General features: G+C 36.4%; 3 protein-coding genes across 5 annotated transcripts; 2 read left to right on the top strand and 1 right to left on the bottom strand.

Moving 5' to 3' along the window:
* Positions 1-810: 810 nt before the first annotated feature.
* Positions 811-6,447, top strand: LOC145912969 (UDP-glucose 4-epimerase-like). Its single transcript, XM_083000448.1, has 8 exons — positions 811-999; positions 3,928-4,071; positions 4,461-4,659; positions 4,725-4,802; positions 4,868-5,103; positions 5,251-5,403; positions 5,464-5,572; positions 5,697-6,447. The coding sequence occupies exons 1-8, from the start codon at positions 856-858 to the stop codon at positions 5,834-5,836; spliced, it is 1,203 nt and encodes a 400-aa protein (XP_082856574.1). The 5' UTR covers positions 811-855; the 3' UTR covers positions 5,837-6,447.
* Positions 1,024-2,772, bottom strand: LOC145912970 (sugar transporter SWEET1-like). 2 transcript variants are annotated; one of them, XM_083000450.1, is made up of 5 exons: positions 2,671-2,772; positions 2,181-2,382; positions 1,964-2,122; positions 1,631-1,750; positions 1,024-1,572 (listed from the first exon to the last, which is right to left on the bottom strand). In XM_083000450.1, exons 1-5 carry the CDS (start codon positions 2,742-2,744, stop codon positions 1,450-1,452), a joined length of 678 nt encoding a protein of 225 aa, XP_082856576.1. In that variant the 5' UTR covers positions 2,745-2,772; the 3' UTR covers positions 1,024-1,449. The 2 variants fall into 2 exon arrangements, with proteins under 2 accessions (XP_082856576.1, XP_082856575.1); XM_083000449.1 differs by having other exon boundaries at positions 1,027-1,572; positions 1,964-2,125.
* Positions 6,448-7,230: 783 nt separating the features above from the next.
* LOC145913124 (ammonium transporter Rh type A-like) lies at positions 7,231-12,829 on the top strand. 2 transcript variants are annotated; one of them, XM_083000667.1, is made up of 10 exons: positions 7,231-8,439; positions 9,955-10,086; positions 10,147-10,339; positions 10,493-10,643; positions 10,698-10,842; positions 10,902-11,065; positions 11,131-11,268; positions 11,546-11,676; positions 11,930-12,113; positions 12,342-12,829. In XM_083000667.1, the coding sequence occupies exons 1-10, from the start codon at positions 8,409-8,411 to the stop codon at positions 12,393-12,395; spliced, it is 1,323 nt and encodes a 440-aa protein (XP_082856793.1). In that variant the 5' UTR covers positions 7,231-8,408; the 3' UTR covers positions 12,396-12,829. The 2 variants fall into 2 exon arrangements, with proteins under 2 accessions (XP_082856793.1, XP_082856792.1); XM_083000666.1 differs by having other exon boundaries at positions 7,231-9,854; positions 9,917-10,086.
* Positions 12,830-14,293: the final 1,464 nt, after the last annotated feature.

The following is a 14,293-nucleotide window of genomic DNA, read 5'->3' as shown; positions in this document are numbered from 1 at the left end:
TTGATAGGTTTGTTGGTAAAAGACAAACGGACTGAAACCCGTATTTTACACGAGAATCCCTGGTGTTACTCGTTTTAACAATAAAAATGAGAAATATTATTAAATGTTCTTTACAGATATTGGACGATCTGATGGACATCCATCGATCAACTTGTGTTATGTAATAAATACGTGAAAAAGATTCCAAAATAGTCTTTCATCAAATCACTTTGTTTATCGTGCGTTTTTTTTTCGATGACAATACATTTAGCTTGTTTCTAGTGTGAGCAAGATTTGCTTTCAATGGGTGGTATAACCAGTTTTCCGTTCCCAAAAACGTGAAAAATTGGTTTGTCAGATTTGCCAAAACCAAAAGAAATGTTTTGGGAAAAATAAACAAGAGTTTTAAGTAGTTTTGGAGCACATCACTGAAAATAGTGAGCATACAATGAGAAATATAAAAGCCAACGCAATTAAAACAATATCGGTTGTTGTTACAAAAGCACAGCTTCTAATTTAGAGTGTGATACATAATGTTTCTGCTGTCAACACGGTTTATCTATCTCGAACATGAACGACGAACCACTGACAATAATTCAGGATGCAATGTTTCGTGTTTGTAGTTTGTGCGATGTATGACTGTAGTGCGTACTCCACAATTTACACCTCAAATACATCAAAATACTGCTCTCAAATGATGAAACAAATTAGAATAATTTAGACGGCGGTTTGAATAGCTAGGTTTACCCGATACAGATAGCCCCAGGCAGTCTGTATGGTGTGAACATGTTACCGTACGTGGCAGTAAGTTTTTTTTTTGCTCAACAGGCCTCTAAAAAATTAGTTCGTCAGTTAACTTTAGAGTAATTTTGTATCATGAGCACTGATTTTCCTTCAAGCCCGGACACCGACCAGGGAAGTCCAGCCACTTCGTCGGAATGCGACTCGCCGTGTATTTTCTCGGCTCCGTCACGAATTTATCAACCCTTTTCAAAAAGACGAAGCAAAACTAATTTGAAGGTTAGCACGGTTGCTTGATTTTATGATTTTGATGCTGTTGAATTTAATTTAAAAGGAAAATTGTTTTTCTCAAATGTAGAGATGTTTTTGTTGGTTTTACTGAAAGAAAATATCATAAAACAGGAACTGCCTTTTGTCAAACCGCAGATCAAGATGTTATATTTTACAACTTAGTAGCAAGCAAAGTAATGCATAGAAACACCTTTTTGCATGTTATGAAACAAGTGGAAAGGTACAGGCAGGTAAGAATGTGACAGGGTCATTCACAGTTGACACACAATGGAATCAAACAAACACATCCAGTTCACTTTGGTAACGACTTCAAACCTGTTTCTTCGAATTACAAAAAGAACTGCAAAAAACTCATATCCCCATTCAGGACGGAAAACCGCTACAGTTGTTAAAATCATGGTAACTATACTGCATAAAAAACACACAAACATACAATCATCAGAATGCTTCCGCACTGGTTGTGGCCTTCTTTGGTTCTATAACTCTGCTACTTGATGATGGATAAAAAGCAAACAAACTGAGTTGTATCATACCCAAAATTATTCCAAAAATGTTTGGAACCTGTAAGTGTAAATAGTACTTTGCAATTACAAGTCACAAAAACCCAAAGAAATGTGACCTTTATAAAATTGTCCTTGTGTAGGTAGCCATAATAATACCACTCAACTGCCACAAGAAAATAAACTAGTGAAAGAACAAAGGACATGTTTTTCGTTGATTTCATCTTGATGACAGAAACCTAAACAAGCATATTAGAAGTTTCATCAACAAATAGACATGTTTTTTATTAAATTCCAGCAAACTTTAAACAATGACATGAAAAGTGTTAACTTTAAAACTGGTATCTGTGATATTTGACATAAAACCTCAGTGCCTATCAGCAGGGGCAATAGGCAAAAGCTTGTAGTGGGTTTAAAATGAATAAGCAACAAATGTACACCATCAAACTTACTGCAGAACTTAGTGGAGCAGCATAGTTGATAACATTAAAAGCAGCACATATGAAACCATGGCGCTGAAGAAGTTCATCTCTCGTAAATTTTCCATATTGGGAATAAGCCAATACAGAAGCTAAAAAAACTAACAGTCCAAATATTGTAGGATGTACAGACTTCTGTTTAAAGAAAATAATGTCAATTTGGCTAATTTCATGTAGGTTGACTACCAACCTTGTGCTTTGTATTCATATAAAAGACAATAGAATATATTCCCTCAATGACAGATCCAATAAGATTTACAATGATCATAGTAAAATCTTTTGATATGACACCATAACGAAGCCACAGAGTACAACTGACAAAACATGTCATAAATGGAAGAATGGAGTAGCCATGGGAACTAGAACGCTGATAAATCTTCCAAATAATTTGTCTGAAACAAAAATTATCCATTAAAAACTTGTACTGAAAAATACATAAAATATATGTTACAGACACCTTCCATCATATCCAAAAAACCTTAAATTTTTGGCTTATAATACTATTGCATCTGGTATATTCTTCACTTTATCTAATACTAGTGTCAAAATTCAGCATTCAGTCCACAAAAGTTAAATTGATCAAGGAAATATTGCTCCCCGAAAGCATATTATTGCAAAGAAACACAGCTGTGGTGTAACCGATCACAGTATTGTAATTAAACCCATACTATACTACTTACATTCCACTTAAAAAAAGAAGTATATTTGTCACAGTTGCTGCAATTGAAACTACTGTCATAAGAGGGGCACTCATAATCTCAATTGCATATTTTTTTTAGTCTGTAAATAACAAAACAATAACATAAAATATATATAATTTTTGTGCATTGTCCATATTATAATATTTAGTCTACGATTTTTGTCAACGAAAAACATAAACCAATTATCGTATATTTTTTTAGAACATATACATGCAATTTGATGGTGCACTGCTTTTGTAAGAGACTGACAAGTAAACGACTTTATTAGCACGAGCTTTCCCGAGCTTGATCTCGCTTCTTCCTATTTGATGACTACATTATATCAAATTTATTATGCGTATTTCTCTGCTGTCTCTCTCTCGCAAATTATGTTTACGGCGGTACATGTCATATCTTCGAACTATGAAAAACTGTAACGAACACAAAAATGTCAAGAGGTAAAGTCAACGTATTTTTTAAAACGGGGCTTACCCAGTGCAGATACTGCCACGCAAACAAGCGCACAATCATTCGTGTCACTTTAAATTAGTTTCGTGGTTTTATTGCAAATTATTTTATTCTTTCAAGAGCTTTACTTGTCTTGTAGATAGCGCTTCAGTGCCACAGCTGAAAGCATATTTTTATTGCTTTGGGGTGAAAAAGGCAATTACCCTATGATGTTTTTTTCTCTAGTTAAATAAATAAAGAACATGTCAGGTATATTTGTGGTTTTTGTCTCCGAACATAATAAACAAACGTTTATCAGGCTGGTACTATTCAAAAAATATTTATGTTGATTATTTAATTAGCATTGCATTAAATATCTAAATGGAAGTTACATAAAGAAAACTAGAAAAGACTTGGAGTCAGATAAATGATCATTGCACTGGACTTGCATTACTGATTTTTTTAGTGCAGACCATCAGTGTTTTTCTAACTTTATTTTCTGTACTGCTCCCGGAAGACTTTGGTTTTCAAAAACCCTTGCCAAATCTGCAAAAAAATTATGACAACTATGTTTTACATTCTTTTTAGTAAAATGTTTGTGTAATGGATGAGGCTGGTGTAACAACAGTAGTTTCTCAAAATTTAATTTACACTCAAAACATGAAATATAAAAATTCAATTTAATCTAATATCATGGGTTGCATAACATTTGTGACCACTGATTGCTAACTGCCGATTTTTCTTCAGTGACCATTCTAAGCCACCAGTGCACTGGTGTAGACAATGCTGTAACAGATCTTTTTTGTACAGAAACCCTGTGATATGGAAGACTATATATTAGTTACTGGTGGTGCTGGTTACATAGGGTGTCACACTGTGGTTGAACTGATTGAAAGTGGATATCAACCTGTGGTCATAGACAACTGCTCCAATTCAACATGTGAAGATAAACAGGTTGGTCAAATTAAATTTTGTAAACAGAAATTATCAATCTTTATCAAATCTTTATATTGTGTTCCTTTCATTTCAATGCTAATTTTTGACTATCATTGTATTACATTATTCCATAATTGCCCGAATACACCCAAACTACATGTTGTCATGAAGGTTCTTTGCATGTTTATTGACTGAAAGCAACTCAAACATGTTACCTTTTAGTATTGGCTTTGTAGATTCTTGATATTTTTAATACAGCCACAATATTCTTTTGTGCAGTGACACATGGAATAGGATTGTAACATAATTAAGAAAAAATCTTTTGTTTTACATCTCTTAGGTTTCTGTGCAATGTTGTAATTTGTCCAAACTACAGAAGACCAAATATTTTGCATTCAATTCAACAGGTGCCAGAAAGTCTAAAAAGAGTCAAGCAAATAACTGGAAAAGAAGTTATTTTTGAAAACATTGACTTGTTGAATAAAAACAAGCTTTTGGCTTTATTTAAAAGCTACAAGTTTTCTGCAGTAATGCATTTTGCAGGTCTAAAATCTGTTAATGAGTCGATTGAAAAACCTATGGACTACTATGAAGTTAATATTGGAGGTAATAATGATTTAATGATGAACTCTGTTAAATATACTCCAATCAAATTGTTTGTTTTTTTAAAGGAACCATCAATTTAGTGGAGTGCATGAAGGAATTCAATGTAAAAACTATGGTGTTCAGCAGTTCAGCCACTGTTTATGGTATTTATTTATTTCACAAGTTTTTAATTGTAACTTATTAAACATGATTTTAAAAACTTCTGAAGGACCACCAGTAAAACTGCCAGTCGATGAATCACATCCAGTTGGAAAAGGCCTAACCAACCCCTATGGAAAAACTAAGTTCTTTATTGAAGAAATACTGCGTGACTTGGCTAAAGCCGAAGATGATTGGAGAATTTTAATTCTAAGATATTTCAATCCAGTTGGTTCTCATATATCAGGACTAATTGGTGAAGATCCACAAGGCCCCCCCAGTAACTTGATGCCATATGTTGCACAGGTCAGCGTTGAAAATATTTTTGACATTGACACATAATGTATTTAAAAGAAGACACTGTTGTAGCTGACTGTAAGGTCACAAATTTGTTTTGTGAAAAATAATGACAAAGAGAACATTTTTATTTTTAACTCTGTAAACCTTGGACAGGTTGCTGTGGGGCGACTTGCAATACTAAGTGTGTTTGGAAATGATTACAAAACGCATGATGGAACTGGTGTTCGAGATTTTATTCATGTTGTTGATTTAGCCAAGGGTCATATAGCTGCTCTCAAGAAAATGCCAGAAATCGAAGGTTCAAAGGTTGCTAAATTTTTCGTATTATTGAAATGTGTTAACGCACTAACACAAGTTAATACTCAGGCGATTAACTTGGGCACAGGACGTGGGTATTCAGTACTTGAAGCCGTGAAAGCATTCGAGCGTGCGTCACAATGTGAAGTGCCCTACAAGTTTGCCCCCCGAAGACCAGGTTGAAACTACGTTATGTATTTGTTATGTTAGGTTTTATTGTACAAACACTGTCATCTTTTTGGACCAGACTGCTGAACTGACAACATAAACGTCCCATTAAAGCTGTTAATGTTTGATTGCAGGTGATCTCGGCAACGTTTACGCAGACGCAAGTTTGGCCGAGAAATTTTTGGACTGGAAAGCCACGCGTTCTTTGGACGATATGTGTGTCGATCTATGGCGATGGCAATCTCGTCACCCAAATGGATACAAAACAAAATAGCAACTATAGCTTTAGTCGATGCAGTATTGTAGTGCAATTTATTTAGAAAGTAATTTCGGCCTTGTTCTCTGTTTAGTGTATTATGCGTAATTAAGTGTGCGATAGCGCTTTTAAATAAAACGTTTATATTAAAACGTTGAGTGTTATAACCTACGCGGTTCACCATAAAATAATTAGTACTGACCGTAGTTGTCACTATATTCTTCGATTGATCGTTATTCTGAGTTTGCCGCCGAAAAAGTATAGGATGAGCGTATTGTTTACACATATATATTTGTTCTGCAAACAAACAGAAGGAAAGTTATAAATTACTATATGCCACTAAATCTATAGCTGATTGTTGCCCTCGTTTGATGAAATAATATTTTATAATGCTGTGATTGAAAGGTGCGTTTTAAATGTATTTTTTGTAGTCTTACCAAATTTGTTCTCAAAATGACATTTCATGGGATTTTAAAGCTATTTTTCCTTTGCATGCAAGTCATGAGATTTTTTTCGAATTGTTTTTAATTGAATGAATTTTACACTTGCAGTTAATACGATTCCAATGATAAGAAATTAAATTGCGAAGATTTGTACCAAAACAAACAGACGCTTATCACTGTATTTTTGCACCATAATAAAATATCTGGAAAATACGTTCCTTGTTTTTTGTTTGTAAGCCGCTCAGATTTCGACACTTAAAACTGGTATCCGGTACCATGCGCTGTCACGTTAGAGTGCTCCAAATAAAACCGCACATGTATGATATAAACGCTTTTTATGCTCAACTTCAATTCGAAATTTGTGGGCCTAAGCAGGTAGTAACTGAGCGTTTCATTAAAGAATTCCTATCTAAGCCATTGCATTTTCAGCCTATCTTTACCTGCTAAATCTGTCACATGGTTACATTCCATGAATTGTATATACACGTAAGTTGTTGACGTTGGTGGATCCATGTTTGTTCACGGATTTGCCGCATTTTTTGGTGTTGGAGTTGCACGTTTGTTGTACAGGGAAGCCCAAATAAAATGTGAAAAGGAAGACTCGATTTACCAATCAGATATCACTGCTATTCGGTTGGCACTCATTTTAGATTACCGTCGCAAATACTTTAATGCCAGGCATTCTTTTTGCTAGGAACTCTGTTTCTGTGGTTTACTGGCCCAGCTTTAACGGCTCATCGCGTGTTTTGTTAGCTTTAAAAATGTTTTAAAACACAGCATCATTTAAACAATTAAGGTGTACGTCCAAAACGCCTCCTTGGCTGGTGGAGTAGCTATGGGGGCATGTGCGGATCTTAATTAATCCATTTGGCGCCCTTTTGTTTGGTTGTGTTGCATCCACGGTTTCCTGTCTCGGATATTCCTGCTTGCAGGCAACCACAGTACTCATTTCTTTAAACGACCGTTTGAGAGTTGGTTGTTTGGTTTCGTGCAGGATTGTGGTCTGGATGTTAAGTGCATGTAAGTAAACATGTGTGCTTTTGATTTTAAGCAATACGATTACTCTTGTTTTGTTTGTTGCTTATAGAATACTGATGATGCCATATAGGCAAAATATATATATATTCTAAAAAAATTAGATTTGGCAGCAATCTAGGCCAGGCCCAGGAATAACTTTTTGCAAGAATTTCAGTGCTCTTATCCAAAACCCAACCCAAGTTGTCGGTGTGAGAACTATGCTTTTTATTAACTTTCTATAGAGTTGGTTAAATACACAGTTTAGTGAACGACAAGTAAAACCGTTACCCAGGCATTTTTGAGGCAGGATTGTTTCTTATAATCGGATTGACTTTTTATGCAACGGTGACATTCAGTTAATACAGTTACATGAAAAGCTGAAGTGCTAGTGGCTACACAAGCTTATGTGGTTAATCTTCACCTTGTGTATATGTGATGTACTTATATCTTAAGCATATTCTGAGGCCCAATGCCTTATAAATAAAGACTCATTGCGCGTCGTGACGTTGCGGGAACGCCGGTCCAGTAAAAGCATTCTTGTCAATACGGCGCTCCGGTAAGTAGTCAACGAGTGGTGTGTCCTAAACAGTCATGATAAACATAAATTTGGTAGTTTCAATCACTTATTTAAGGAATCTCACATAGTAAACGAAATCAAAGTTGTTGTTTTTTTCGTGTAAATTCAATCATATCGGTAAGAATTTTTTCATTTACCACTGGCAATTACCAACATACAACCTGTAGCACAATGTAATGTTTAAAATCCCGGACTATTGGGCACCTTAACCATTTACTTTCGACGCAGATTTAAACACTAAAGTACGGAACATGTCGGGGAAAATCCTGATTTATTTTTGGAAAGTGTTTTTTTAAAGAGAATAAACGATGCTTGTGAATTTAAATTTACTAGAACAGCTGTCCTGCTGCTAGCCAACTTCATTTTTGCAAATCAAAAATGGCAAATAAATGTGTCACTCGGTTTGTTTTACCGAGTCTTTCATCATGTTCAGGACCTTCTTGTGGGGAAGGGAATGTCATCAGGCTCTTGCTGGAATTCCTATCTTCATGATTCACCTTTTTGGAAGTACACTAAAATATCATCAACAACAGGATAACAGATAGGCGGTCCGATGAGAGACCACCCAAGCAGTGTTCTTGCAGGTAACGCTTTGTTGTTTCCTGTTCTCATCACCAAGACTCTATGCGTATGGAACCACAATGCCAATAAGTAACAGCACCTTTCCATTGCACAACTGTGGAAACTCCAAACACTGATGATGTGAAAGACTGACTAGTTCTAAATTTTACGGTGTCGGATTGGGCTCGGCCATAATAGTGTCAAAGGACACAGCGTTATCAGCAATAATTTCTTCGTTTAGTGTAATTGGTGACCAGAGAGAAAAAGATTTTGCCGGTGCGAAAACCTTTTTTTTTTGAAAATCAGATAAATTTATAGGTGGAACCCAACATTTACGATAGACATCCCTTGGTTTCGAGAAAAAACAAGTCGGTCCCCTTTTCTTTTCACGGTCCCCTTAAATTTGAAAGGACTCTGGTGTGCTGCACCCTTCCCTGGTTTGGCGTGCTGGCGACTATAAAAACTGCGCGTAGGCAAAAAACTCGATCTTGTAAGTTTCAAGAAAAACGCGAACTTGTAAGTTTATTGAACATTTTGTCTAGCAGCGTCAGCAACAAATTGTTCAATAGATTATTTCTTTGTAACATTAACCATTGTAGCCGCTCTTTTAATATTCCCACCTCTCAAACAAATGTCCAAAGCCTAGAAGAATTTCAGGTAGTATTGGTGTGCCTGTGCAGGGTTTAAGGTGTCGTCGGTTATTTAAGTGAAGAATCCCATGAGGCATGTTGACCACAGCGCCCTGTTTCTTTGAATTAAGAGGTTCAGATGGTGCTGGTGATCCATGGACCACAATAACGTCAATTTTCAAAAAAAGACGTTCAAGGTGATATTGTTTCTGCTTTGCCTAAACGCATAATTCTGCACTACAGGCGTTTTATTGAAGACCTCCTGTCCAAACCAATGCATTTTTACTAACCTTTACCTGCATCATCAGAAATGTGGTTACTGGGGATTTGAGTTTGGATGTAAGATATCAGATTCAGATTGCCCTTTTATTCAAAATAAAATCGGTTAACTACAGCACAACAAACCTTGCAGTAACTTTAAAGCACGCTGCATCAACACAACAAATATTGCTACATTTATATGACGTCATACAGGCAAAATCTATTTTTGTATTGTTTTTCCGGCACTATGAATTATTCAAAACGGGATACATTGTCTTCTTTTTTTACTTAAATTGCGCACATCACAATCTGTCGTTGTTTATTTATGTAACAAGCAGTTAATACCGGGACTTTTCTGGTGTGAAAATGAAAGATGGCCTTGTCTTTCTTTCCCGCAGAATTGCCACATGTGCGTTTTTTCTAGCGCGTTACTTTTTTCTGAATAAAAGACAAACACATGTAGCGTGCATACAAACGGCGGGTTTCATTTCACGACAAAAAGGTTGAGGAAACAAGCAGTTTAGGATCGTTTTCTTCAAGAAAATGGGGTAATCATTTTTAATTTAGAATAAGTATCACACAAATACATATGTTTTTCTGTTTCGCGTAGAAGCACAAGGGGTAAAGAAAGTGGAATTCTTCTTGCAGCGCAGGTGATCTGCATTGTTCTGTTTGGGATTTTTGTTGAATATGACCCAGCTATTGCTCCAAAAACGAACAGCACCGAGGCAAAAAGACTAACAGAGGAAACTACTGCCAATTTTAACAACTTATATCCATGTACGGACAATGTGTGTTCTCAAGATTCGATTTATATTTTTCTATTGTTCTTTTGTGCAGTTTTCCAAGATGTTCACGTGATAGTGGTGATTGGTATTGGACTTTTGCTGACGTTTTTAAAGCAATATGCTTACAGTTCTGCAGCGTTTAACTTTCTGTTGACATGTTACGTCATTGAATGGTCGATTCTGGTCAATGGCTGGTTCGCTCTAATAGGAACGCAGGAAACAAAAATTTACATCAACACTAAAAGGTAAATAATATTATTAAAGTTTGTTTCCAAAGGGTTGAATTAGTTGGTTATGCTGTTAAGAAAAAAATATGTGCATTATGCTACTACACATTAACGAACTATCCTATTTACACGTACAAGCAAAAATGGAATAAGCAATATACTAATTTATAGTTTACTTGACGCGGATTTTGCTGCTGCTACAGTTTTAATTTCGTATTGCACCGTCCTTGGAGTTACAAGTCCAACTCAACTTACCATAATGGCAACAATTGAGGTGGTATTTTACAACTTGAGCTTTTATATTGGGGTGGGAATAATGGAGGTAAGACTACATTATAAGTTTGTTATTTGACACTTAAATTAACCTGTCACACAGGTTGTTGACGTTGGTGGATCCATGTTTGTTCACGGATTTGCCGCATTTTTTGGTGTTGGAGTTGCTCGTTTGTTGTACAGGGAAGCCCAAACAAAATGTGAAAAGGAAGACTCGACTTACCAATCCGATATCACTGCTATAATCGGTAGCACTCATTTTAAATTACCGTCGCAGACACTTTAATACCAGGAATTCTTGTGATAGGAACTCTGTTTCTGTGGCTTTACTGGCCCAGCTTTAACGGCTCGCCGACTGTTGGTGTAGGACGCCAACGTGCGGTAGTAAATACCGTACTGAGCTTGTCCGCATGTGTTGTTACGACATTTGCTATATCCGCTTTGATAAACAAAAAAGGCAAGTTTGAAATGGTAAGAATTAAAAAGCAATATTCACGTGTTAAAATGTTATTAAACACATCATTTAAATAATTAAGGTTCACGTTCAAAACGCCTCCTTGGCTGGTGGAGTTGCTATGGGGGCATGTGCGGATCTTATAATTAATCCATTTGGGGCTCTTTTGCTTGGTTGTGCCGCATCCACGGTTTCCTGTCTCGGATACTCCTACTTACAGGTAACCACAAACGGCCTTTCTATTTATCGTCCAATTGAAGTGTTAGTTAAGTGGGCCAATGGGCCTACATGGTTTCGTGAGCTACGGCGCTTTTGAATAGTAACCGTTATCGTTTACTTTGCCTTGTATAATCGGATTTGGCGGCGTTATGCAATGGTTTATTTACTGACATTCGTTATTACATACGATTACATGAAAAATTAAAGTGCCAGTGGCTACGTTAGCAAATATGTGGTAATCCGCAACTTGTTTACATGTGTCCCGCTTGTATTTTAAGCCTATACTGACAAAGAAAAAACTACACGATACGTGCGGTGTTTTCAACTTACATGCACTTCCGGGAATGCTTGGAGCTGTCGCAAGTGCGATTGTGATATCTATGGCCACACCCGAAACTTATCAAGACACGTAAGCCCAGAGACACTTTTACACTAAAGATAGATTTTTCGGTGGTAGCTCGTTTCTTATTCATAAAAGTCCACAGTTCGGATTTCAACTTGTATAAATACAGAATATTTTTAGTATAAAGTATATATAAAAAAGTAACTTATATTTACGGAAATATTAAAGTCAAGTAATTTTGGATACTTGGCCAATCCATTGGTAACAACAAATAGTACGGGCTGATTCCTGTGGTGTTGGTGATATTTTCTCTTTTTAGATACCCGTTGGTAGTTCGTGGTGGTCGAACACCAGCAGTTCAAGCTGGTTATCAAATTGGAGGGTTGGTTGTGTCCAGCGGAATAGCTTTAGCTGGTGGGGCACTTACCGGTTGTTTGCTCAAACTTCCTGTTTGGGATAACGTGCAAAAACACGAGCTGTTTGAGGATAGCATCTTCTGGAAGGTGTTTGATTAAAAACTAAAAACATAAAATAAAGCTTAGAAAAAAAGAAAAGCCCCAAGGCGTCTCATAAAGTTTTCGTATCTTCTTTAATTATTCTCAGTAAGCCCAAATGAAAAAATTGAAGATAGTTTTGGGGCTTGTGTACTTTGTCCTAGACTAAGAAAGGATCCATACAATTGTGTTCTTAACATAGAATTGCTGTCATAGTTGGTATTGGTTATATTTTAGGTTCATGATGAATCCGAGGAGATATCAACGGAAAAGATTGAAATGCGGGAATAAGAATTTGATAAAACAACTCATAACTTTTGTGTACTTATGCTATCCTTATTAGGAGTTTGAGTTATGTCGTGGCATGCTTTAAAGTTAAAACTATCCAAAATGTTTTTTTCAAAGAATCAGTTTAAAATAATCGTAAACTAACTCACCTCTGTGTATATCGTACACGAAGTATACAGGCAGAATTTTGCCTGTCTGGCACCGTGCTATCGTCACACTACATGTGGTTGCAAACTGTGTTTTTCAATTCCGGCGTGTATTTGGCACACATTCGCGATCACACCCAACATATGACGAAACAGATCAAGTGGCTCACGTAATAGATTGCGAACCAGAGCACAAAAACGTTTTTTCGTCAAGAAAACTTTACCTGTACAAATTATTTATTCTTTACCTTGCCATCTTGTTGAAATATAATCGGTGAACTTTAACTGCAACGCAATAAACCTAACAGCAACTGTACGTGACACACCACCTCAACAACATAAGTTTGCCTAAGCATGGCAGAAGTGAATGCATTTTTGTAGTATTATGACGTCAGATAGGCCAAATTAGCAAATTTAATTTCTTATGGTTGAGTGAGGCAGTGTTATGCATGAGTGATTTTTGATGTTACCTACAATGACAACTGCATATGTTGGGTCAAGCTAAACGTTGCATCTCATCTATACGTTTAACTTCTTCTTAAAATCACGCAAAACCAGATACATGCAAAGTGAAATATCAAAGCAAAAATATGGAATGGCAATTAACTTGTAGTCGTACAATTCATGATTGTTAGCTGGCCCAAAACATGTTGTTTGGTTAGAAAAACAAATTATCCCAAATTTTCGATCATTTATTCATTCATTCATTGGTTTATTTTTGCCCAAAGTATTTCAGCAATAAAAAGATGGGGAATGCGAGAGTATGGGCAGGGGGACGCTGGATTAACCTTCAGGTAAGCTCAGCGATTATTGGTTGTTGCATAGACTATTTTGTCATATTTTTATGTAAATTTTTGAAAGAATCATACGCTTGACGAACCATTGCCTATAACATGGCCTCACGAGAGGCGGTGCTACGGTCTTTAGCCCAACCCAGTCGAGAGGACCACGGATAATGAAAGAGGTGGGGGGGAGGACGAACACACTTGTTTGCTTCGAAACACAGATATTTCTATCGTATAGTCTAGATTTCACCTATAATTTCATGTGATCTCCATAAAATTTTCCTACTGTAACTGAAAAAACGAGTTTAAGGCCAAATATGGCATTACTGTCAACAGGTCCTGTAACTCAGTGGTTCTCTACCGGGATTCCGCGGCACCCTGTGGGGCAATTTGTAGCTTTCAGGGGTGCCACGAGTTTTTGTTTATTTTAACTTTGGTAACATCTCACCATGCAGTTTATCAGTAATGTAATGCTATATAGAGAGCACAAATTTTTGTTGATATTTATTCCCCGTCTAGATGTAGATAAAAAGACTGATTGCAGAATTCATGGCGGTCTCTTATTGGTTTGCCGCCATTGGGCCCAGCAAAATCTTCAGAAATTCTCTAGGAAAACCAGGAAAGGTTGGGAACCACTGCTTCAACTATTAAGGCCGAAGAGTACGATTTATAGCAGTCACATTATAATAATTTATGAAGCAAAAATATTGACCGTGTGTTTAAGGACTTGTGCGTCACGATGCCCTGTTTGGGATTACGGAACATGTCAGGAAAAATGATGTTATGGATGGCCACCCTCATTAGAGTCAGGCACCCTTAAGGCTAGTTATATTATCTATTTCCAAGGTCATAAAAACGTATCGTTTTTAAAGAGAATGAACGAGGCATATCAATTTTAAACTTTCATTTGTGATTATTTTTACATAAATTTATAGAATAATTTGTGCCTACAAAGGATATGTTTTATTCT

Source organism: Ascidia mentula, chromosome 9 (genome assembly GCF_947561715.1).
Source record: "Ascidia mentula chromosome 9, kaAscMent1.1, whole genome shotgun sequence".
Taxonomy (NCBI): domain Eukaryota; kingdom Metazoa; phylum Chordata; class Ascidiacea; order Phlebobranchia; family Ascidiidae; genus Ascidia; species Ascidia mentula.
Note: the sequence above shows the minus strand (reverse complement) of the source record. Positions and strands in the feature narration are given on the sequence as shown.

What these genes read in the sequence shown, in the direction of transcription:
- LOC145912969 (XM_083000448.1), top strand. Translation starts at nt 856, where the DNA reads ATGAGCACTGATTTTCCTTCAAGCCCGGACACCGACCAGGGAAGTCCA. An exon ending in GAAGCAAAACTAATTTGAAG is followed by an intron (nt 1,000 to 3,927) that starts GTTAGCACGGTT and finishes TTTTTTGTACAG; the next exon opens with AAACCCTGTGATATGGAAGA. An exon ending in CAGTTCAGCCACTGTTTATG is followed by an intron (nt 4,803 to 4,867) that starts GTATTTATTTAT and finishes AAACTTCTGAAG; the next exon opens with GACCACCAGTAAAACTGCCA.
- LOC145912970 (XM_083000449.1), bottom strand. Translation starts at nt 2,744, where the DNA reads ATGAGTGCCCCTCTTATGACAGTAGTTTCAATTGCAGCAACTGTGACA. An exon ending in CTGCTCCACTAAGTTCTGCA is followed by an intron (nt 1,751 to 1,963) that starts GTAAGTTTGATG and finishes ATGCTTGTTTAG; the next exon opens with GTTTCTGTCATCAAGATGAA. An exon ending in ACAAGGACAATTTTATAAAG is followed by an intron (nt 1,573 to 1,630) that starts GTCACATTTCTT and finishes TTACACTTACAG; the next exon opens with GTTCCAAACATTTTTGGAAT.
- LOC145913124 (XM_083000666.1), top strand. An exon ending in TCGGATACTCCTACTTACAG is followed by an intron (nt 11,269 to 11,545) that starts GTAACCACAAAC and finishes TTGTATTTTAAG; the next exon opens with CCTATACTGACAAAGAAAAA. An exon ending in AGGATAGCATCTTCTGGAAG is followed by an intron (nt 12,114 to 12,341) that starts GTGTTTGATTAA and finishes GTTATATTTTAG; the next exon opens with GTTCATGATGAATCCGAGGA.